The sequence below is a fragment of the Ahaetulla prasina genome, chromosome 8 (genome assembly GCF_028640845.1).
Source record: "Ahaetulla prasina isolate Xishuangbanna chromosome 8, ASM2864084v1, whole genome shotgun sequence".
NCBI lineage: Eukaryota > Metazoa > Chordata > Lepidosauria > Squamata > Colubridae > Ahaetulla > Ahaetulla prasina.
In genome coordinates, this window is record NC_080546.1 from 48,849,475 (window position 1) to 48,873,690 (window position 24,216).

The 24,216-nt window shown below is 36.8% G+C and overlaps 1 protein-coding gene across 2 annotated transcripts; it reads left to right on the forward strand.

Moving 5' to 3' along the window:
- The first annotated feature begins 218 nt into the window (after nucleotides 1-218).
- Nucleotides 219-17,006, forward strand: ZDHHC2 (zinc finger DHHC-type palmitoyltransferase 2). Of its 2 annotated transcripts, XM_058192008.1 has the most exons (13): nucleotides 652-790; nucleotides 1,296-1,395; nucleotides 3,504-3,530; nucleotides 5,249-5,343; nucleotides 7,932-8,052; nucleotides 9,544-9,613; nucleotides 10,135-10,167; nucleotides 10,577-10,697; nucleotides 12,395-12,527; nucleotides 12,618-12,744; nucleotides 12,877-12,966; nucleotides 14,607-14,719; nucleotides 16,931-17,006. In XM_058192008.1, coding segments are annotated over exons 3-13 (945 nt in total). In that variant the 5' UTR covers nucleotides 652-790; nucleotides 1,296-1,395; nucleotides 3,504-3,529; the 3' UTR covers nucleotides 16,972-17,006. The 2 variants fall into 2 exon arrangements, with proteins under 2 accessions (XP_058047990.1, XP_058047991.1); XM_058192007.1 differs by lacking the exon at nucleotides 1,296-1,395 and having other exon boundaries at nucleotides 219-790.
- The last annotated feature ends 7,210 nt before the right edge of the window (nucleotides 17,007-24,216 follow it).

Here is a 24,216-nt window from a genome sequence, read left to right on the forward strand (position 1 = left end):
TGCTGTAGGGATTTGATGTAGATTAGCAAAACGCTTACTGGCGCAGAGTTTACCGGCTAACGGTTGCCAAAAGGCTGAAGAGCGGTCGAAGGGATAACAGCAGGTGTCCCACGGACCGGTCCCTGTATACACCTTTCTAACGAGGTACCAACCCCGTCCGTCCCTAGGACCTCCTCGGGATGGGTGGATCCCGAAAGCCCGTGCCGCCTCCTGCTAGCTACGCGGAGGTGGGGTGGGGGGAAGCCTCGTCTTTCCTTTCCCCGCCCTTCGCCCTGCGAGCCTTCAATGCGAGCAGCCTGCCTGGGGCGTTAGCGGGAGAGTCCTCAGCCGCACCCTCTTTTTCCACGGCCCCGGTTCAGAGATGGGCAGCTGAACCCTCTTCGGCGACTGACGGCCGGCCGAGCGGGAGGGAGGAGGGGTCGGTGGCTGGAGGCGATCGTGGGGAGGAGGAGCAGCCTTCGCCGACTGCGCTGAAGGGGAAGGCGACGAAGCGCTGGAACCAGCCAGCCTCTTCTGCCGCCGTCGCTGCCGCCGGGGATGTGCGGTGAGGGCCCGGGCCCTCCTGGCAGACGGAAGAGCTGATTAACCGGGGAGGGGAAGATGGGGCGCGGGAAGATGGCGTCTCCGGCGGGGTCGGTGGCTTCCTCCCGCAGCCGCTCCCGGATAGGAGGCGGGAGGCGACACTGCCTGTGGCGGCGTGCTGGTCCTTTCCTTTACTGGGTGCCGGTCCTCTTCATCTGCAGCATCCTGGCCTGGTCTTACTATGCCTACGTCGCCCAGCTCTGTCTGCGTGAGTCCCTTTTTTACCTTCCCGTATTTATTCAATAGTGAACTGGTAATTTTAAAGGGAGCTTGATTTTAGGACTTCCAGCGTTAATTCATTAAGAAAGATCTCTTGAGAGTCGCTATCTGTTATACAGGAAATAATGTCTCCTGGGGTAAGTGTTAGCATTTGTTAATCAAGGCAGAGCAGTAAAAAAAACGCCTTGTGTGTGCTTGCTGGTATTGAAATAGCAATGTTTATCAACAATATATAAACAAATGGGAGGAGTAGGCAGGCACATTCTCTGTGAAGCTGTATTTCTAAGAATGGAAAGCAAAATTAGGAACTTGATTTTTAATACCTGTACATTATCATCTTCTGGGTAAAATAAGCTCAGTGAAGAAATAGATAAAAATATCACAATTTAGATTTTCTGCTCTGGTCTAAAACTTCTAAGCACTTTTATATTATTACCAGATTGCCTGCTGGACGGTGTAATTATAGGTATAAAATAAGGAATTGTATTTTTCAGAATCTGAACTGACAAATAATCTAAATTTCACGAAGGTTGGCTGCCATTAAAGCATGTTAATAGAATAATGCCTTATTTGAATATGGTCTATCATTTCCAGGTATGTTAATTCTTTGTGTTGCTTCTTTTTTGAAATGTTGATTATCAAAATACCTGAAGTGTCCACAGCTTGTATTAAAGGTTACCTTTATAACCAATATCCAATGTTTCTTACCTAAAAGAAAGATGAGCCTGCATTAAGGAGATCCTTTGGGTGACAGAGAGAAAATATTAGAAGATACTTGTTTATTTCCATTATTGTCCTCTCAGTGAATCTTAGACAATTCTAAAAATAAATTACACTAAGAAGCATAATAAGATAAGTAAGCTGAAAATGAAATAAATAGTAGATGATATTACTGTTTCTCTTGGATCCATAGCAACAGTCTCTTCCTAAACCTCTTCACCATCTCAATCTGGAATAATGCTATTCATGTGATTTTGATTATATACATCCATTGTTCCTTTCTTTCTTCTTTCTTAACATCCTTTTATATTTTTCTTGAAATGTGAAAAAGCAAACAAGAAAATGGTGGACTGATTTTTGGTGCAATCTTTCTTAAAGTCAGGAAGTGATCTAACTTTTATGTCACACTCCCCTAGTTCATAATTTAATTATATGATGACTCTCCTATTTTGGTTTGGTTTTATCTCCATGGAGAATTTGGCAGCAATGCAAAATGAGAGTAGTTGATATTTTGTTTATCCGTGCTGTCTGACATTTAGTGATGATGTTCAAAGATGGAAACTAAACCTCACTATTTTACCACAGAATAATTATAATCTTCATTGTATGTGGAAATGAGCAAAAATGTCAAGGAAATCCTTACAAATGAATGTTCCTAATTTCTGTCTTTGAATTGCATACAGAGAAAGCAAAATTTCAATACTGTAACTGTCAAATCATTATCAGTTTCCAAACTACAATTTATTAATTCTTAGTAATTAGTCATTCTGTAAAATAATTAAATATAAATATATCATTCCTTAATAATTCATATCTCATAGAATCATTGCATGTAAGATTGGGGAAATGCTATAAAGATAATTCAGTTAAATCTGCAAGAATCCCTTATTACCATAGCCTTGACAATGGCCATTCAACAACCTCTGTTTAAGTACAGAGCAAAGGGGAGCCCACCATTTCTCAGGAGGCAATCTGATCCTCTGATGTTCTTACAATTAGCATTTTTTTCTTATGTCAAACTGAAATTGACTTCCTTCTAATTTAATTCCATTGTTTCTTAATATATCATTTAATAAATATATAGTATATTGCTACGCATCAAAAGGAACTCTGAGCAGTGAACAAAATAAAACATTATACAACTTAAAGTAACCAAATTGAAGCTTCTGTAAAAAAAATAATGCCTTACCACACAATACCTTGTGTGTTTGTACCTTACACACAAACAGAGTTCCATTAAGATTCCAGGCAAATTCAGTGAGAGAAGCCAAAGTCTTCATGGCTTTCAGGAAGGTCAACAAAGTCTTCTGCCTTGTGGAACAGCTCAGCATGAATCTGCCCCATCTTCTGGCTGATCTTAAGATATATAAAAATGGCTATCAGATCTGTCTCAGTCCATTCTTGAAAAATATATAGTGCTTTCAAACGCTGCAAATTTTTCATTCTACTTTCCCTATCATCTTGGTTGTTTTCCTTTGGACAGACTTCAATTTGTAAAAGTTTTTCCTGAATGTATTGCTCAGAACTTGCAATGGTCTATGGGAACAACTTGGGAAAACAGGAGGAAGAGTTGCAGACTAGACAACTGTCATGCAAAAGGTATCTCAGCTGACAGAAGCAAAAGAGACATGGGAAGCATTTCTGAAAAAACCCTTCCTGGTTTTCTGGAAAGTAAGAGAGGGAAAGAATGCTTTCAGGCTTGCAAGATTCTGTTACTTCAGCCTTGCAATAAGTGGTAGAATTCATAGTTAGTGCTTTTTGTATGGACTGTTTTTATTCCCCTCTGAAAAATCTGCAAAGGTCTTATTCAAAAGTAATATTTAATTCAACTAAGTACAATGTAGGAATGCAAAATAAACTATGGTATTTATATGTTCCTTCATAGATAAGTATATATGTACTCCAGAAACTAAAAATGCTTTTTTTGTGTCCAAATAATGTCAAGTTTTCTCACTGACCTTTCCTCCTTTCCTCTCTGGCAGTAACAATATCAAATATTGGAGAAAAAAGTAAGTAATAGCTATTTTTTCCTACTTTGTATTTTATAGAATTTAATGCTGCTATAGTGTGTATATGTTCAGGAACTTTGTTAAAAAATTATTTATTTCAGCAATAAATTATTGAAGATTGCATGCCTTTTTAAATTGTATTTTAGGCTGCATTTTTGTTTCTGTCTTCCTATATAGATCATTAAACCTAAGCAATGATCATCAGGTTTTCTAAGGAAAAAGGGGACAAAAGGTTGATCTATTTTCTCTATGTGTATGACCAGATATAACAAAACATATTCTTTATAATTTAATAGAAGAAATTGAGGTAACTTTAGTTGATACTACCAAACTCCTTCCAATTCCTATGCTCCTATTTGCTGCATTATCAACATTGGTATCAACATTGTAGTACTTATATTACTCCTTGCCCTAAAAAATGGGACAGAACCAGTCAGGAGACTATTAAGGAATATATAACAGTGTCTATCTTGTTTTATTGCTATATATTTTGTCTTATCTTCTACTGATACTAATATTGTTGCCAAATTAAGCTATTTTCTTGTTTTTTCTTTGATTCTATCTTCTTTATTTTAGTACAGGGGTAGTCAACCTTTTTATACCTACTGCCCACTTTTGTATCTTTGTTAGTAGTAAAATTTTCTAACCGCCCACGGGCTCCACAGTAATGCGCTATGTATCATTGTCTGTGCATGCCTCTCGTGCATCGTGGATTGAGTTTGGGGGGGGTGGGGCACCAGCTACCAGCTCTGCTTGTCTGTTACAGCTTGGTGGTGTGGGGGGAGATGCACAAGCTATTCTGGGATGAGGCTCTTTTGTTTGCAGTCGCACTATAGCGCCATTTAGTTTCACTTACGTAACATGAACTAAATGTTATGTGCGGGCGATACAAATAGTATATTTTCAGAAATTTAAATTGTCATGGGGAATTTTATGAAAACCTAATGAAAATGTTTTTAAATAATGCTATGAAAAATTTTTTAAAAGTCAATTAAATTTAAAAAAAAAGTGCTTCAGTATCGGACAAAACCCCTACCGCCCACCCTGAAAGCTGAAACGCCTACTAATGGGCGGTAAGGACCAGATTGACTACTACTGTTTTAGTAATTAAATTGTAAACTTCTTGAGCAGAAAGTTATTAGCTTTTTTATTCCATCCAAAGATAAATTATATTATATAGTAAAACTACATTGATGACCATCAGCTTAGATGAGTTTAAGATACATTAGATGGATTAGTAGTTATTGACTACCTTATTTTTAACTAATCATGATGCCTGTTTACCATATCTCTGAATATTAGCTGCTATAGAAAAGTATTTGGTCTTAGTGGCAATAGGACATAGGGCCCTTGAGTTTCTGTTATTGTATAAAACTAAGTGCATAACAATCTTGCTATAAGACCCATTAAGAAGATTTTCTTCCCCCATTAGATCCATTCCAAGGAATACAGATATGATAATGAAAGACTAAATGACAGAACATACAGAATTTTCTTCCTTACAAAGTTTTTTATCTGAATACATTCTGGTAGTGCTTTGTAGCTTCTTTAATAGCCATTATTTTATAGTTTGGTTGGTGTTGTGATAGCATTGTTCTTTATTGTGAACCATTGGGAACGTTTGGCTCTTTGCTTTTGCTTTTCTGTTTTGGTTGTCTGTATATTTCTGACAATTTCTATCATTTGCTTAATGTCTTAATTTTATATTCTTGTTTTAGTGGTGTGCCTGATTGCGTATCATCTATTTTTCATGATGTTTTTGTGGTCTTACTGGAAAACAATCTTTACATTACCAATGAATCCTTCCAAAGAAGTAAGTTATAATTTTGTGTAAGGAAAAAAAAAAACTTGTTTACTAATTTTTTTTCTGGTGCACAAAGGTTCTGTGTGTTTACAGTAAACAACAACTTACATAAATATATTATCTCTAGCTTTCCATCTGTTCATCTGAAGACATAGGCAACCCACATGTGTACTTTATTGACAATATCAAAGCTTTTAACATTTATGTGAAAAACATCAGTTTATATTGTGTTCTTTCATGTACTTATTTTTTCTCTCTAATTTGCTATTATAGAAATAAGGATATGAGATATAAAAGGTAAAATACCACCAACCCGCCCCCCAAGTATATTCAGTTTCTTAATACTGAATTTTCTTAGTCTTGTCATCAGCTCAATTAACTGGTGGGAATAATTTTAACTTATTTCAAATAGCATATTGTTAAATAAAATTGAAAAAACATATTACATTACAATTTATACATGTACAAATGGAAAAATGTAATGCTATTGCTTGATCTTAAGGAAACAAGGAAAATCATTTTTGTTTCTATAGGCAGACCTATTATTTTTAATTATTTAACAAATATACAATAATGTATTATTTTAAAATGTTGGTTTAAATCTATGTATAGAGTCATTTTATAATTACTTGCAAAGGGCCACTTCTTTCATTAAATGATATAAAACATTGCTGATAATATTGTGGTATATTCAAGGATTTCTCTTCTGCACACTGATCAAGATTGTCTTTTAATCTCATTTTCAGATTGCCTTTCAAATTATTTCTTCAAGAGGTTAAGGGCAGATTTAGTTTTAATATCTGAAATATTCTATCACTTTTATAGGGAAGAGAGATTGATGTATTGATTTTCAATATTACACAATTTTTAAAAATTAAAACTTTAAACAGTTGTCTTTGTTTTCTTTTGTTTTTAAGTGTATGAATGTACTTTCTTCCTACCAATTTCGCTTAGCAGTATGGGAGGGGTAATTTGTTAGGATTCCCTTAAAAAACTCTTAAGCACAGTCCAGGCTTTAATAAATCAGATCCTTAATTATGGATAAAGTTATAATTCCATGTTCAAGCAAATATGATTACCGGTAATCCGTGAGGTACAACCGGCCATTTAACGAACGTTTGAAGTTACAACACACACCCCAAAAGCTAAATATGAACCTGTTTCAAAGTTACGAACCCTGCAGTGGCCCCATGGTCATTTGCCCTTACAACCAACTACATAAATGCTGCAGCACACTCACCCACTTATTACCACCCTATCCTGCCCGGCCAGGTCCTCAGAAGCACTGGGTCCATTTGGCAACATACCAGGTTCCACGTACTTCTCCCCACTGCCGCTCCCCAGTTACCATTCACTCACTTATCCAGGGCTCAGGAAGTCAGGATAGAGAAGGCCATCCCCTTGCTCTGCCTGGCACAGTCAAGAAGAAATTCTGTCACTTTTGCTTCTGTTGCAATCCTTTCCTCTCCAGTGAGTATAAATCGCTACGATTTCTTCTTTGAGCCCCCAGTGCTAGCTTTATGCTAGTCTCATGCCGCAAAGCTAAGAAGAAATTGTGCCCATTTTGCCCCTTGCAATCCTTTCCTCTCCAACTAACTTAAATTGGTAGTGATTTATGCTGGCTGTCAAGGAAAGGATTGCAAAGGGAGCAAAAGTGATGGGGTTCTTTTTTGCTCTGCCAGCATATGACTAGTGTAAATCTAGCACTGATGATGCTAAGAAGAAATCATGCCTATTTTGGTCCCTTGCAATGCTTTCCTCCCTAGCGTAATTTGGTATGATTTCTTCCTAGCACCACCAATGCTACCTTTACGCTACTCTTACGCTGGCAGAGCAAAGAAGAAATCCCATCACATTTGCTTCTGTGGTAATCCTCTTCTCCCCAGCCAGCATAAATCACTACCAATTTATGCTGGTTGGGGAGGAAAGATTGCAAGGAATCAAAATAGGCATGATTTATACTGGTTGGGGTGGAAAGAGTTGCAATGGAAGCAAAACCAAGAGGATTTCTTCTTGATTGTGCCCTTGAGCAAGAGAGCAGCCTTCTGTACTCCAATTTACCTGAGCTCTGGATATCTTCAAAAGGTACATGTGCAATTGTGACAGGGTGGGGTATACAGGTGGCCCATAGGGCTCTAGGGAACCCAAGGGGCAGGAGGCAGAGCATGGGATACCTCAGAGGGTGGAGGAGGCCTCCTAGGTGCGCCTGTGCCTGAACTACACTTCCCGCAGTTTCTCACACCCCTGAGACACCCCATTCTCTATCCCGCAGTTTCTCACACCCCTGAGACACCCCATGCACAACCTGTGCATTCGTTTAATGAATGCATTGGAGAAAGCAGGGATAGGGAAGTTGTTAATCATGTGCTTCATGCAATAGTCCATGACTTCCTACAGAAATGGGCAATCTCCATTACCCTCATAAGTTGAGGGCTACCTGTATAGATAGTCTTTCTGAATTGAGAAAGTAGCAGCCGCATCTGCTTGCAAAGAATTGTCTCTTTAGTTTCAAACTTTCCAATATTCAGGTAAATGTCTGAAGATGACTATACTAAATGGTTAATAAATAATGATTCAAGAACTGCATTATTTCCTAGTTCCATCTGAGCTATTCAGATAAGGAATTGCTGGAAAGAGAACCTAGAAATGAAACCCATCAAGAAGTGCTGAAGAGGGCAGCCAAGGACCTCCCTATCAGTACAAGAACAATGTCTGGAGGTAAATATTTGTCAATAATGATGTCCTCCTGATTATTTAGCAGACATAAGTTAAGAGTATCCATATAAAATCTAAAAATTTCATTATGGAATACATTAAATAAAAAAGGTGTATGGTTTCTGCCCAGCGATTTGCTTAAAATGAATTCACTTGTCAGAAAAAGACCAAGCTAGGGAACATATTGTTCGACTAGTTGGAAGGACAAATAACATCTAGCATTCTTCTTATAAATAAATGTTTAGTAGATTGTCAGGTGTACTATGGCAACTAGTTTTGTAAGACTGCATTCAAGATGCTCATCTAGAGTGCTTTGTGATCTCCAGCTTTGGTTCTCTATTAAGCAGCCATTCAAAATGATTCTCTGTCTATAAATTTTTGTTTAATAATCCATGAAACCACCCCAGTTCCTTCCCTAGCCTATATCCAGCTGATGGCAGAGAGATAGAATTTGTGCCTGCTGTTTTATTGCCCAACGGATGGTCCAAATTTATTTACTTAAATCTCTTTGAAAAAAATCAAAGGCAGTCATAATATGCCAAAACTAAGTGAAACAAAGTGAAATGAAATGGTCCCTCAGGAAAAAAACATTCAAAAATTAGGATGTTGGATTGTTATGCTCATATCTATAAATTAGGCCAGAGTATTTTAAAAACAATTATTAAACCAAAGGTGCACTAAAATTATTGTATCTTTAATTTCAATTTCATTTAACTATAAACAAAAATTACTAACATTAAAGTTATTTCACATGTTTTTCCAGAAAATATTAATATATTTTTTTAAAAATATAACTTGAATTCAATTCATCATTATCCCATATGCTTTATATTAAGACTCCCCTGCTTAAAAACTTCTAGTATATAAATAAAACAATATTTTGGCTCTCTTAACAGACTTTGTGTTTATGGTCCTTTCTGGATCAATGGTATAACTATTTGAAAAGGATGATTAGTTGACTGCACTTCCAGTCCTATTGAATGTAGAGATCGTTTCTTAGGGGAATTCTGCATAATTTCAAATTCATGCAGCAGCTGCTATTGATCAGTTTTATTGAATAATTGTTGGTAACTTTAATTAGTTGTAGTGAAAGGACCTGATAGTCTCTTCAGTTGCTTGCCAAACAGCTGATTATTTGGCAATATTTGTTATGAGAATCCTCTTGGTACTGAGGTTACTAAAATCAGGAGATATTTTTGCATTATTCAAGAATATGGTTAAAATATGTATTGGCTAAAAAGTAATTCTATACACAAGCATCTATGAATATGTCTTATTGTACTCAGTGGTCTGAGTGCAAATTAACATGGTAGAATTTTAATGTATAAAATCATTTATTTTTTGTGTCCAAAAAGAAATATGAGATTGTTAGCAAAATGACTCTTTGTTACATATTTTGTACAGTTTTCAGTTTGTGTATATCTTCCTGATATGCAGGAAGATATACACAAGGCAGCAAGTAGGGTAAACATGAATCTTTTTGTTTCTTTACAGCAATCAGATATTGTGATAGATGCCAACTTATAAAACCAGATCGTTGCCATCACTGTTCTGTCTGTGATAAGTAAGAAACAAATATTACAATATTTGCAAAGTTGAGAGTTTATTCCATCTTGCCTGTTGAAAGTGATTTCAGAAATGTTTCATTCATTCATTTACTCACTTACTTATTTAAGCACTTATATAGCCACCCATCTTATATTAAACTCCAGGTGGCTCCTAATCAAAAACAAAAATAACATAGAAGCATATTAAAACTATTAAATCCAAAGACATAAAACCAAAAACCTGAGCCCAAATCAAGCTTCCGATATTCAGTCACCTCATTTTATGCCAGGCAGAGGCTAGACAGCCATCTGATTTGCTGGTACGACAAAATAAGGAAGTTATCATATGAATGATATCTAAGTCAGGTCAAGCACAAGTTAAATTACTTATTTAGATGCGGGTTCAGTTATCCCGACTAAAGTTATGGACTAATTTGTTCTATGTATTAAAATTGTCTTTGACATAAAAGTTTTGTTGCAGTATGATTAACTTTTCTGTGAATTCTATAAAATAATCTACATTGTTTGTCTTTTTAAGATGTATTTTGAAAATGGATCATCACTGTCCCTGGTAAGTAATTTTTTGTCATTATGAATATCAAGAATATCAGGAAATTGGCTGTCTTTATTAGCCAAAAAAAAAAATCTTTGCTGTTTGCTACTTTAACAATAGTACTGGTCAGAACGGAAAAACTATAATGAGAAGCAACCAGTTTCTTTAAAAAACTCCAGGGAAGGAGTAATATACCAGCTCAGTTCATTTTTCTGTTTTTAATTTTTGTGACTATTACATGTTTATGTTTGTAATATTATTATGAATTATACTGTTCAATGATGAAACTATTTAAAGAATTATTGTAATGTGAAAAACAGAAGTGTGTTTATTCATAATAACAAATGGAGTATTATAAATGATATTTTGTGTGTGTGTGTGTCCATTCATACATATATTTTCAGCCATTTGTATTCTCTTTTCCTAGGGTGAACAACTGTGTTGGATTCTCAAATTACAAGTTTTTCCTTCTGTTCTTGGCTTATTCTCTATTATACTGCCTTTTCATCTTTGCAACTGAGTTACAGCATTTTATTAGATTCTGGACAGTAAGATTCAATTCATTTTCTGGTTCTGATGATGTATACGCTATTGAAACTCTTATGTCTATAAACTTCAATTAGGTGGCATTGGAAGATGTAGGGCAAAAATTATTGAAATGGGCTAATGTCAGGACTCATGACTCCTATGAGAATGAAACTTGGGAAAGCTATAGATATTTCAGCACCACTGCACCTTCTGATTACACTTCCCAGAAACCCATAGTTGTGTGGTACAAGGGAATATGACAGGCATTGGGATTTAATTATATATTGGTATTAGTCAATAATTGGAATATTCTGAATTGCTTAGACTGTGCTTAAACTCTATATAGCTCCATAGTTTTTGAAACAATGTTCTGCTTAAAGCTGGTCTTTAAAATTGGGTCTTCCTGACAAGATATAATGAGAATCAGGAATATCTGAATTTTCCCCCCTACATATTCCATTTACAGTATTTACCATAAATGTTATGTGTGTTAATTAGTATTTTGGATCTTTAAAGATAGATGAGAGAGAGAGAGAGGGAGGGAGGGAGGGAGGGTGGGTGGGACAGACAGACAGACAGACAGAATTCTTTATTGGCCAGGGGCCTTCAGTATTTTTAGTACTTAAAAACTGGTTGGAGGTCAATTACAGAGTACTCTTAAATTTATCAAGCTTCAACTTATAAACCTAGTTCATTCATCATGTTTAGTTGTAATTTGATTAACAATTAATTAGCTATGATTTACATAAACCACAATACCTGTAGTTGGATTTGAACAAATCATGGTTTACCAAATACTATGTCTGGGTTTGCACACTCTCTTAAGGCACATTCAAACAGTCCTCTATAGTGTTTCCTATAATAATACAAATAGTCATTGACTTATGACCACAGTTGAGCCCAAAATTTCCATTGCTAAGCAACACAGTTGTTAAGTGAATTTTGCCCCATTTTGCAATCCCTTTTGCAACAGTGTTAGTCATTGCAGTTGTTGTGTGGTTGTTAAATGAATCTGGCTTCCCCCATTAACTTTGCTTGTTGGAAGCTGGCTGGGAAGATTACAAATGGTAAACACATGACTCCCAATTGTCAAAAGCCCAAATTTTGATCTGGTGACTATAGTTTGAAAACTGGTCATAAGTCACTTTTTTCAGTTACATTGTAATTTCTAAAGGTCACTAAACGAATGGTTTTAAGTCTGAACTACCTGTATTTATAGCACTTCAATTAGGTCAAATATAGCAATAGCACTTAGACTTATATACCGCTTCACAATGCTTTTACAGCCCTTTCCAAGCGGTTTACAGAGTCAGCATATTGCCTCCATAAATCTGGGTCCTCATTTTACCGACCTCAGAAGGCTAGAAGTCTGAGTCAACCTTGAGCCTGGTGAGATTCGAACTGCCAAATTGCAGGTAGCCAGCAGTCAGCAGAAGTAGCCTGAAGTACTGCATTCTAACCACTGTGCCACCGTTGTATTATACTTATAATATAAATCAGTGTTTTTCAAAGTTGTCAACTTATAAGATGTGTAGACTTTATACTGTCGGGAATTCTGGAAGTTGAAGTTCACACATCTTAACATTGGCAAGTTGGAAAAAACACTGGCATAAATAAGAGATTGTATATAGTCATTATTGATCTAACTTGATTTTTAAATGGATGTATTTATGTGTCTAAAAGAACATTGAAAGATTTTTTTTCTCTTTCTTTATAGAATGGCCTTCCTGACACTCAAGCCAAGTTCCATATTATGTTTTTGTTCTTTGCAGCAGCTATGTTTTCAATTAGCTTATCCTCTCTCTTTGGTTATCATTGCTGGTTGGTCAGTAAGAATAAATCAACTTTAGGTAAGGAATTAGGATTTTATTTTGTCAACAAACCACGCTGTCCCTTGAGCGTGCTATTTTGAAAACGTTAAATGCAACAATTTCTTATAGAGGCCTTCCGAGCACCTGTTTTTCGACATGGAACAGATAAAAATGGGTTTAATTTGGGCTTCAGCAAAAACCTAAGGGAAGTCTTTGGAGATGAGAAAAAATACTGGCTGTTGCCAATTTTTACCAGGTGAGTTCTGCATTTAAGAGAGCATTAAACTATGTGAGCTAAATAGTTTTTAAAACCAAAAACTTAAATTCAACATTGAAAAAGCTTGTGACTACAGTTTGCTTATGTATATGTTTTTTAATTAATTTTCAGCCTAGGAGATGGATGCTCTTTTCCTACCTGCCTTGTTAATCAAGATCTTGAACAAGCTTCTACTCCTGCAGGACACAATGCAAATAAAAAGTATGTCTTTAGATGATGAGATAGATAGATAGATAGATAGATAGATAGATAGATAGATAGATAGATAGATAGATAGATAGACAGACAGACAGACAGACAGACAGACAGACAGACAGACAGAGATCGACTGAGTGTTGTACAAAGCTAGAGAAAACATAAAAATAGCTAAAAACATTGAATCACAGACACAAAATAATCTAATAGCAGAAATAACAAAATAAAATTGAACAATTGAACAAATAATAAATATCAATTCCATGTCTGGGACCAAAGCAGATTTTCACAACTTTCCGGAACTCCAGGAAAGAGAGAACCAACTTTATTTCTGTGGGGATGCTGTTCTGGAAGCAGTGGGGGAGGGGCAACAGGAAGTCATACTTCCTATGCCCCACAAGATGGCAATATTTAATGGAGGGGACCTGGAGCACACCCACTTTGCTTGAATGTAATGGCCAGGCAGAAGTAGCTGGAAATAAGTGGTGTCTCAGCTACCCAGGCCCAATGTAAGATATTATTGTGTGTGTTGTTATTTGGTATAGATATAATCATCTTATACTTTAGGCACATTAATAGTGAGTATCTGCCATCCAGAAACATTCAGAAAAGTTCTACATTCAGTATGAAAGCTCAGTAGTACAACACCTGGGGAAGTACATAATGGCTTTCATGTAGCTCATAACAAATGTGAAGCCATGTCTAAAATAATTAATGATCACTGCCTTTTATCCAATTCTGTTCTGTATCTTTCTATCTTAACAAAAGCAGCAAACCTAACTTGCATCTCTTTCACAGCCCATCTTTTATAACCTAGTAATGGGTAAATAAGACCTCTGGGTTGGTTTTTTTTCAACAAATCAAACTTAAAAACATTTTTAGTGCATGCTCACATTTGCAAACCTTTAGGGAAGGTAAGTGAATACCACCCCTGACAAGAGGGTTCATGAAACAAAAAGATCCAGAATCCACAAGGCCCGATCCAAAGTCAAGGCACGGTGTCAGTCCAAAACAAGGCAGGAATCGCAATGATCAAGAAACACACAACTAGGAAATGAACACTTTGTTCTCATTATTATATCCCTCTGTCTCCTGTGTTAAATAGTTTCCAATGCAGCCCATCAAAGGGGTGATGCTGCCGCCTCATGAGTAGCCAAACTAACCTTAGCTTCTCCTGCCTTTTCTCTGCCCTTCGTGTTCTCAAATCAGGTGGAGCTGGTCATCACTGACCAGCTGCAGCTGTGTGCTTTCCACACCTGAAGCCTCTGGACTTTCCTGCTTCAGCAGTGCTTCATCCAATCACTCTCAGCTAGCTGCTCATCCGGTCATTCTCCCATTGACTGCTTATCTCACAGTCCCCATCTTGGAGCCATCATTCCCTTCCTGATGTGCCAGGGACTGGCTCATCCTCGTCCAAACTAACATCTGGAAAGGCATTTGGGGAAGCATCCGGGGCAGTCATCCCAGAAATTCCTTACCGTATAAGCAAACTCTCTCTCCCTTTTGGCAAGAAAATAACATAGGCATTCCCCTGCTGTTATTAGGAGTCAGGCTCAACTAAAGCTATATTCCCCAAGAACCCTGATCAATAATTTAGTTCATGGAATTGCTTCTCATTCAACATTCTTTAACCATTTTTTTAACAGTGAGAATAGTCACCATTTTCCGGCTAAGACATTACGAGATTCTCAGAGCCACCTTCTTACTGATCCTCAATCTTGGACACAAACTAATGCAGATACTGAAAAGAACAAACTAGGTAAGAAATTGTTACAATTTTACAGTAAGTTTTAAAAGTGCCTTGTTAGGCTGAGGCATCAAATCAGATCATTTCAGCCAAAGATAAAATGAGAACATTTTAGGTTCACAAGCTGAAAGTTTGGACTGAGCACATATCTTGGTACACATAGACCTCAACTTACAACCATTACTTTAGTGACCATTTGAAGTTACAACAGCACTGAAAAAACTGACTTATGACTGTTTTTCACACTTATGACCAATGTGACCACATCCTAATGGTCATATGGTCAAAATTCAGATGTTTGGCAACTGATTCATATTTATGATGGTTGCCATGTCACTGTCTTGAGCTCATGTGATCACCTTTTTTGACTTTCTGACAAGCAAAGTCAATTGGGAAGACGGATTCGGTTAACAACCATGTTACAAACTTAACAGCTGCAGTGATTCACTTAACAACTGTGGCAGGAAAGGTTGCAAAATGGTGCAAAACTCACCTAACAATTGTCTCACTTAGCAATAGAAATGCTGGGCTCAGTTGCGACTGTAAGTCGAGGAATATCTGTATAAGATGTTCAGAATGTTGGCATTTCCTTCCCTTTGAAGAAACCCCTCATGAATAATTCAGTGAAAATAATTTCATTTTTTCTTCTAGTGAAACTTTTTTTCATTTATTGACTGTAAATGGTAGAAATACATAAGAATAGATGAACTCAGTGTACAACTATGAGAACTGAAGTCTTGGTTCTACTAATATCACTCTTGGTGGTGGACGCCCGTCCCAAGAAACTGTCACTGAACCAACATAGTAGAATTACTGTTCTAGGCCCGCCATACGCATGAAAACCTGCTGGGTGCCTTTGGGCCAGGGACTCTCAACCCAACCCTCCTCACAGGGTTGCTGGGTGGAAAATAAGAGGAGTCTTAGGTATGTGCACCAACTGGAGTTATTTATAAAAATAAAGCAGCATTTAAAAAAGCGTCCATTTTTGTTCAGTTTACACATATCTTCCCTTTTTAGGGAAGGTTTTTAATAGGGTAGTTGGCTGCAGCTTCAAAGGACACTCGAGGAAGCTGATGATCTGCATATTTTTCAGTCAAGTTTCAGGCTGAGACATACTGCATATTTAAAAGAGCATTGATAGCACTTTTGAGTGACAGCTGGCAGGACAAGAATGGTGTAACTTTCCTGGTTCTTCTGACCTCTCAAACAGCCTTCCATTCCATTGATTGTGTTTTCCTTCTGGGCTGAGTCCAGGGTTTGTAAGGTGGAGACACTGTTTTATAGTAATCTCCCTCTTTTCTCTGGCTAATTTCAGTTGGTGCTTGGAAGGGCTTTGTAGCAGAGGTGGGTTTCAGCAGGTTTTGACCAGTTCTGGAGAACCAATAGCGGAAAGTTTGAGTAGTTCGGAGAACCGGTAGTAAAAATTCTGACTGGCCTCACCCCCATCTATTCTCTGCCTCCCAAGTTCAAGCTGATCAGGAGGAAATGGGAATTTTGCAGTAACTTCCCCTGGATTGGGGAGGGAATGGAGATTTTACAGTATCCTTCTCCTGCTACATCCACCAAGCATGCCCCACCCACCAATCCACGCCCGCAGAACCAGCAGTAAAAAAATTTGAAACCCACCACTGCTTTGTAGGATTTCTTAGAGTTTAACACTAAGACTTAACACAAAGCTGCTGGGCAAGGTCATCTGTCAGCATGGGACCAGGTACCATAAACCCGCAGATGATGCTCAATTATATATATATATTGAGCCTGACTGGCCAAGTGATATAAAGCTCCTGTTTTAATACACGGATGCTGTTAAGGTGAAGATGGGGAGAAACAAGAGTCAAGTTCAAGCCCAGTGAGAAAGAGTGGCAGGGATTTTGGCTATCCAATTTCTGAGTTCTTTTCAACTTTAGTTGCGCTTCCCAAATGGCAATCATAGCCAGGAGTGTCTGCATTGATCTGCATTGTGCACAATGATGTTCTTTCCTTAGTTGTAAATTTTTATGCCTTAGTCACTATGCAGTTGAACTATTGCAAAACATTCTACACCGGCTGCCCTTAAACACCACTCAGAAGATACACACAGACAGAAAGAAGCAGTGTGAGTGGTTATTAGTGCACTTTGGTTTATCCACACAGTGCTTCTGCTCTAGTTGTCAGTAAGCCTCAAGGTGTAATTTATTTAAAACAAAGTTAAAAATCATTGCTTAAGAGAATCTTTTTTTAAAGGTATGAGCAATCCTGCATTATCTATGGAAAATGAAACCTAGTCTTACAAGTAAAGAAAACAACACTGGGTCTTAAAGTAAGTTATTTTTAAATTTTTTGATGACTATTTCATATTTAATAAAATTCTTCAGTATTTCTCAACTTTGGCAACTTACAAATGCATGCTGGCTGGGGAATTCAGGGAGTTAAATTCACACATCTTTAGGTTGCCAAGGTTGGGAAACATTGCTTTACTTTGTAATTTCTGTAGTCGTGTAGAATGAAAGCCATTAATCAAATTGTTTTTCAAATAATACTTTTTTGTAGAAAAAGCACTGTTGATGAAAGGATGAAGAATTCATCCAGTACATCAGCATTCATCAACCAGCTACTCAGTCCACTGCTACATGGATGTGCTCAGAAAAATTTCAAGGCCTAAATAGCTGTCTCTGCATCATCACTTGAAATATCTGTTGACACCTCTTGATTATCTTTAAAATAATGGTTTGGCTAACATAGAATATGGTTACAGTGCAAAACGGAAGTCTTGAAAAATGACACGTTGGGAATGAGAAAAATCTTAACATATACAGGACAATCGTTAATCCTTTAAAGATTATAGGCGTGGTTTTTGCATCGACATTTATAGCTCAAATGAGCATAAACTTTATATATAATCTAAACACACTCTTGGAAGCAGTTCTTGAATCTTTAAATGGAAATCTTGCTTGTGAGTTCCACCTGCAAACTACCTTTATTCCTTGGACTATAAAGAAAACTTTCTCAGTTCATTGAATAGCTTGTTTGTTGATTGGATACAATGAGAAGATACTTTTGATTGCTGCCTTCAGTTGAGTTAGCAAGACTGTTTTAATTATAAACTAGCCTCAGGTTGGACAATCATGCTCATGCAACCCTTTATATAAGGGCTAGATTACAATTTCTCTTATTTCATAACTGAGAGACCAAAACGAACTTCATGTTTATTTATATAAATGTTTATTTATATAAAAATAAGGAGTGTAGTTAGAACCATGCTCAGAACAAGGCTTTCTGAAACTTTGTGATGGCGAATTCAGTTATTCAATCTTACTTGAAATATTTTTTTTTAAATTTTTGAGAATGGTCAACTTAAAACTTTGACCTAAGTTTGTATCAATAAGAGGCTTTGTTGTAACTGAGCATCCTTGAATTGCTGCATTTCTCGCTATTACCCTGGTGATTTACATATGAAGAGATGTAGAATATCATATAACACTCATGTTCATAGTTTTACTGTGGTTTAGATTATATTCTTAATAAGATAACTGGAACTAGCAGAGACACACTTTAAATGAAATTAATTATCTGGGGCTTTTATGAACTTTTATATGATCTAAGAACCAAATTTAAAACTTACAAAATTTTGAAAGCCAAGGAACTTAACAGTTTCATAGAACTGGTTTTATCAGTGCCTTTGCATGTACAGTGGTAGATGGAATTAATACATTTAAGCTGCACATAATACAGTATGCTATTTACATAAAATAGGTTATAATCAGTTTCATAATGGTCCATAAACAGTTTGGTTAGGGAAGAATGTGAAAATATTGTACATCTTACTGAAAAGTATTTAAGAAACAAAAAAATTGTTTTCAGAATCCCTTTGGCAGTCACTTTAGACTTCCAAATAGGTACTACATATAGATCTGACTGAATGACATTCCCCAGCTGCAGTGGTCTCAAATATTTTTTTAAAAGCAACACATTATTTTCTGTAGCGGTATAGATTTTAAATATTTCAGAATAGTCTTGTGGAGAATAAATGAGATAGCATGATGATATTGTGATGATATTATTTACAACAACTGTAATAGTGTAGATTTGGATTTTTCCTTGATATTTTAATCTATTTGAAAAATCTCAGTAGGATCTAATCACCAAAAGTGCCAGAATATGACCCATAAAATTTGGGATATTTGAAAAGGTTGTGTACTTCTAGTTTACAGTTTTACACAATATATATTAGCATTGACAATTCATTTTCATAGCAGTGTTCTGATTATTTATATTTAGATATGGAAGTGAGAGAATAAAATGAGAATACTCCTTATACTGCTTAATCATCATATGCTGTACATTGTAAAATATTTTGCTCTGTTGGGTTGTCTTTAAAATGTGTAAATTAAAGGGGGAAATTTGCAATTCAGTTCTCATACAACACTTGTTAGATATAACACCTTACAGTATTTTTCAATAAAATTCAAAATAATGGAACAGACATGTCTCTCTCAGCATGTCTTCATGAAAACGGAGACTGTCAGCTGTCCAATGCCAAAATTTTGAGAGGAAGACTTGAACATATTCAGGTGATAAGAGCCATGTAAACTAGAGAGGAGTTTATGGTAAATATGGGACTTTAAAATAATGTACTTTCTTTTGGCCATCATTATTTTGCTCTGGAAGTAAATTCCATTGACTTTTACAAGCTGGAGACTTCCAATAAAAGGCTTGGGATTGGGGTGAATAGTGAGAAAGCAGTGACAATAAAGAAAAAAAGAGGCATCTCTGCAAAATGGTATTCTACTCAGCCTTATTCAAATTCCCATTGTAACTATTTGGAAAAAAGGATTCTGTGCATTATCTGCTATATACTTGCATTTGGGAAACCACAACTTTGATGAACTGAAAACTAGGGTTCTTGCCTGATTAAAGACATTTAATTGTAATCAATTACATGATTTTTGCTTGATTGCTTTCTTGCTAAGGTGGGCAATCTTTGTGAGTTTGTATATGTGCCAGGGAAGAGCCTTGTCATTTTCTAACATTGTATTTCACTTGTTTTAGGATTCCCACTATAGTTTTATCTGATTCCTGTGTTACATATGCACTAATAAACTTGGTAATGTGTATATTGTGATTTGGGATGAATGTAAGTTCTGAAGGGGGAAAATACCTTAAATGATGCAGGCATTGCCCCCATGCAAGAGGAAAAAAGAAATGCTTCTATATAAGTTGAATACAGCAGAATGAATCTTAAGTATTTGTGTTAGAAATGAATTGCCGTATTGAGCAAAGAACTTTTTAAATGCCTATAGCAAACGTATACACATTGGTAGATTTGACTGCTTTGGGGACTTGGCCACCAGGCTGCATGTATGGCGATGTGCAGCATGCCATGGTCACATGACATTTTACAGCAATTTTGCTGAACACCACACCCATAGTGAGCTATTGGCTCACTTAACAACTGTAGTATTTGTTCCATAAGCAATATGTTCACTTAATGACTGCCAAAAAAAGGGTTGTAAAATTGGGTTGATAAATGATTAATCCATTTTATAGCTATTACAACTTACAACTATGGTGGGCAGGCTACATTATGTTTCTAAGTCGAGGACTACCTGAACAAATAATTATGTTCCAACTGCATTTTCCTTAACTCTTCCTGCACCTTTCATATCAGTATTCAAACTCTGAATACTGTTAATTATCAACAGTACGTTTTGATAAAACCATAGCAAGTACAAAATTTCCACAGCAAAATTGCAGCTAGATGACAATACTATCGACTGAAAATAATGTTTTAATCATAATTTTGTCTGATTTCTAAAAGGACTCATTGTGCACTGTTATAAAAATGAATTAAAATCCATAAATGTAGACATTAGTTAACTGCACACAGACAAAACTAAGCAGTTACCTTTGTGAAAGGTACCTTTGTTAGTGGCCAATGCTACAGTTGAAAAAAACAATCTTTCATCTCTAAAAATGCAAACTGCTACCATATTTCTATGACAGATCACACCAGTCTATACAAGATCAGTTACTGATACCACCTAGTAGCTTTCTCATACAAACAGATTGAACAATAAAAGCTGTGTTAAGCTAGAATTTGGAAAATTGCAAATCATATATAAAAATATAAACACATTGTATACATCTAATAGGCAATTCAGCTCAAGTAGTAGTATGTCCTTTGGAACATGTATATGAACATAGCAATATACTATATTTTAATTTCTTAAAATATTAATTTTCTCTTATTTTCAGGAAAAAATCAATTATCATTCCCAAATAGTTTTTCAATTATCTGAAATAGGAATTTTTTTGAAAGTAAATTATGGGCATTAGAGATCTATCCACTAGCCCAAGGTACTTTTCTAAAGGCATATTTCAGAGGTCTTCAAACTTGGCAGCTTTAAGACTTGTGGCTATGCTGGCTGAAGAATTCTGGGAGTTGAAGTCCACAAGTCTTAATGCTGCCAAGTTTGAAGACCTCTGACATATTTCATTGGTCACTGGAACATGAGAAGTCTTGCAAAGACTTAATATCCATGTTATTATTTCACCTGTAAATGATACTTTATCCAGAAGAGCTCAGAATGCTTGAGTAAATTTTATTTTTAAGAAAAATATGTATTCCTATAGGTATCAGGATTTAGTTATCATACTATAACAGCAACATTCTTCAGTTTGTCTTTCTGCATAACTATCAGACGTGCTATACCATTTAAAAACAAAAGAATAGAACACAGTTGGAATCAACATGGAATATTCCAGTTTTACATAGGTTTTGAAGTCGTAGTTTTTAAAAATTCATACGTTGCTCATAGAGTAATGCAAGTCGAATTCCACCTTCAGTTTGCAAAACAGAAGCCAACTTCTTTAAATGGAACCAGCCTGTTCAAGATTCAAGACTGAACACTTTTCTAAAATCAAATGATTTCTGGAACCCTCTGGGGGGATGGAATCTTCCATGGTGGGAAGTTTGTACACTTCAATTCTCATGCTTGTTATGACTGTCAAGACCATTGTTTTGTTGTTAATCCAGAAACCGTAATCATGGCTCTCAAAAAAATGTGCACAAAAAAGACATTCAAACAGTGCAGAAAGGGATAGAGTGAAATTTATCTCCAAATCTAAGGGGAATAAATACTTTTTATTAGTACTGTGCCTAATGTAGTGCTGTTTGAAGATAACCTTGAAGAAATAAAAGGGCAGTGTCATAACGATCAGATTAGCCTTGAAATGGAATCATCTTTTAATTCTTTTAATTCTTTTGGACACCTAAACAAGCCCAGTTTTGTGCATCCTAAACATCAAATCCAATGCTGAGAGTTGATGAAAACAAGAAAATGTCCATTTGCTGCACACCAAGCTAACTTCACTGACATAATTACTATATTATTATAGTATTTGACATGACTATCAAATAAAGTTCAATTATGTAACATTTGCTGTATTTGGAGACAATTACTGTAATCACTGCTGCAAATTTTAGTAGTTTAAAATCCTCAGGGTACTCGGATTAGACCGCTTGTCGGCAACCTGTGGCTCCAGAACCGCATGTGGCTCTTTGACCTCTCTCCTGCAGTTCCCCACCGACCGGGTCACATGACCTGCTCTCCGCCCTGAGAAGGCACAAGCCTCTCTGCAGAGCCACGCAGCTAAAGCACCCCTAGCGTTTTCTGCGCACTGCCCGCAACTGGCTTTTTGTGATTCTGCATCCTTCATGAGCAGCTCAGCACCAGCCACGGTCCCCTTCGTGCCAGCTCAGGAAGGAGGGGAATAGGGAGGAGCAGCCGCCACTGCTGGATGCAGGGAGGGAAGAGCTCCGGCTGTCCTGCACAGCACGGCTGGCTACTCACCTGAGTGTGCAGTGGCGGCAGCAGGTGTGTAGTGGTGGCAGCAGTAGTAGTAGTCACCATGATTCCGGCTTAGGAGGGTATCCTGCTTGCGTGCACGTGTGCGAGAGAGAGATGAGAAAAAGAAAAGGGGCGAAAAAGAAAGAAAAAAGAGAGAATGGTGGACGGAGAGAGAGAAGGATGAGAGGGAGAAGAAAAAGAAAAACAAATGAGGGAGAGAGAAATGGGAGAGAGAAGGGGGAAAAAAGAAATGAGAAAATGGAGTGAGAGAAAGAGAGGATAAAAAATGAGAGGCGGAGGAGAGAGAAAGGGAAAAGAGGGAAACAAATGAGAGGAGGAGGAGAGAATGGAAGAAAGAAAGAAAAAAGAGGGAGAGAAAAAAAGAAAAACCAATGAAAGGGAGGGGGAGGGAGAGAGAGAGAGACCCATTTTCCACAGAAAACACCATGGCTGGCATGGCTGGGGGTGGTGGTCATGTGACTGGGTGGGAGTGTTGAGTTGGCCACGTCCACCCAGGTTTTGTGGCTCCCGGTGTTTTCTGTGGGAAATGGGTACAAATGGCTCTTTTAAGTGTTTAAGGTTGCAGACCCCTGGATTAGACCAATTTCATCTACAAGGAATCGGTGTTCAAAGATATAGATTTAACTGTTCTGTTATTTATGCCCTTCATGGCTTTTATGTTTGTGTATGATTTCCTATTTCGTTTAATAATGGCAAATTTTCAAATCTAAATAACTTTTTTAAAATTTAACATTCCCATACTGAAAATATTCTCAAGTATTAGCCTAATGCCAGATTGCACATAAAAGTGCAGGTCTTACCAAGTGTAGGAGTGCTTCTTTTTGTATTCAGCAAAAACATATTGCGTATTTTTGTATTATGTTAACTTCTGGGGAAAAATTAAACTCTTTCAAGCAAACCAGTCATGGTTTAAATGTGAAAAGTGCATGAGCAATAAAGCATTGGTTTTGTTGACTTATGTTAAGTCAGCTCTTCTGCTGGTTTAGAAGCTATACAGCCAGTGAAACATCTGCCAATTTTCTCAGCACATAAAACTTAAGGGGAGCAATAACTGAACGACTCACTGCAGAATCTACCCCACTTGAATCCCAGAGCAAAACATATTCAAGTAGAGAAGCAAGGAAGCTTAATATATATTACAGAACACAAAGGCTATGACTCATCCCAGAGTAAATCTCAATGTAACATAATTGGAAGTAAAAGTTGGAGCCATGACATACCACATTACAGAGCTTCCAAAGGAAAGGTTAATACAGCCCATGGCCAAAGTTGGATCAGCATTTTGAGAAAAGTGGCAGAACCAGAAGTTGGAAGCTTGTAAATTCATGCTACACAGTATATTATATCCATTATGCAAACTACACATGTCTAAATTGTATTGTTTCAGATTATGAAGGAACAATAAGACTGACACAAAGTGAGTAGGATTCAACCTCAATTAGCCATCATGCTCATTTTCAGATCTGTCCTTGTAGTGTACACTTTTTTAAAATACCCCCTTTAATCTGAAAGGGTCCCATTGTGGCCCATAAGGAATAGAGGTATGGCAGTCTCACAATGCATAAACAAAAAAAGCCTCAGCCCTCTGTAAATGAAAGTTCTTATAAGAGCAACAAGAAGCTATTTTAACTCATTATGGTTCCTGAAAGGGATGACAAC

Excerpts from the sequence above, each read along its gene's own strand:
- ZDHHC2 (XM_058192007.1), top strand. The coding sequence starts at position 601 with ATGGGGCGCGGGAAGATGGCGTCTCCGGCGGGGTCGGTGGCTTCCTCC. Across the intron at positions 9,614-10,134 it reads CACTGTTCTGTCTGTGATAA|ATGTATTTTGAAAATGGATC; the intron begins GTAAGAAACAAA and ends TGTCTTTTTAAG. Across the intron at positions 12,745-12,876 it reads CTGTTGCCAATTTTTACCAG|CCTAGGAGATGGATGCTCTT; the intron begins GTGAGTTCTGCA and ends ATTAATTTTCAG.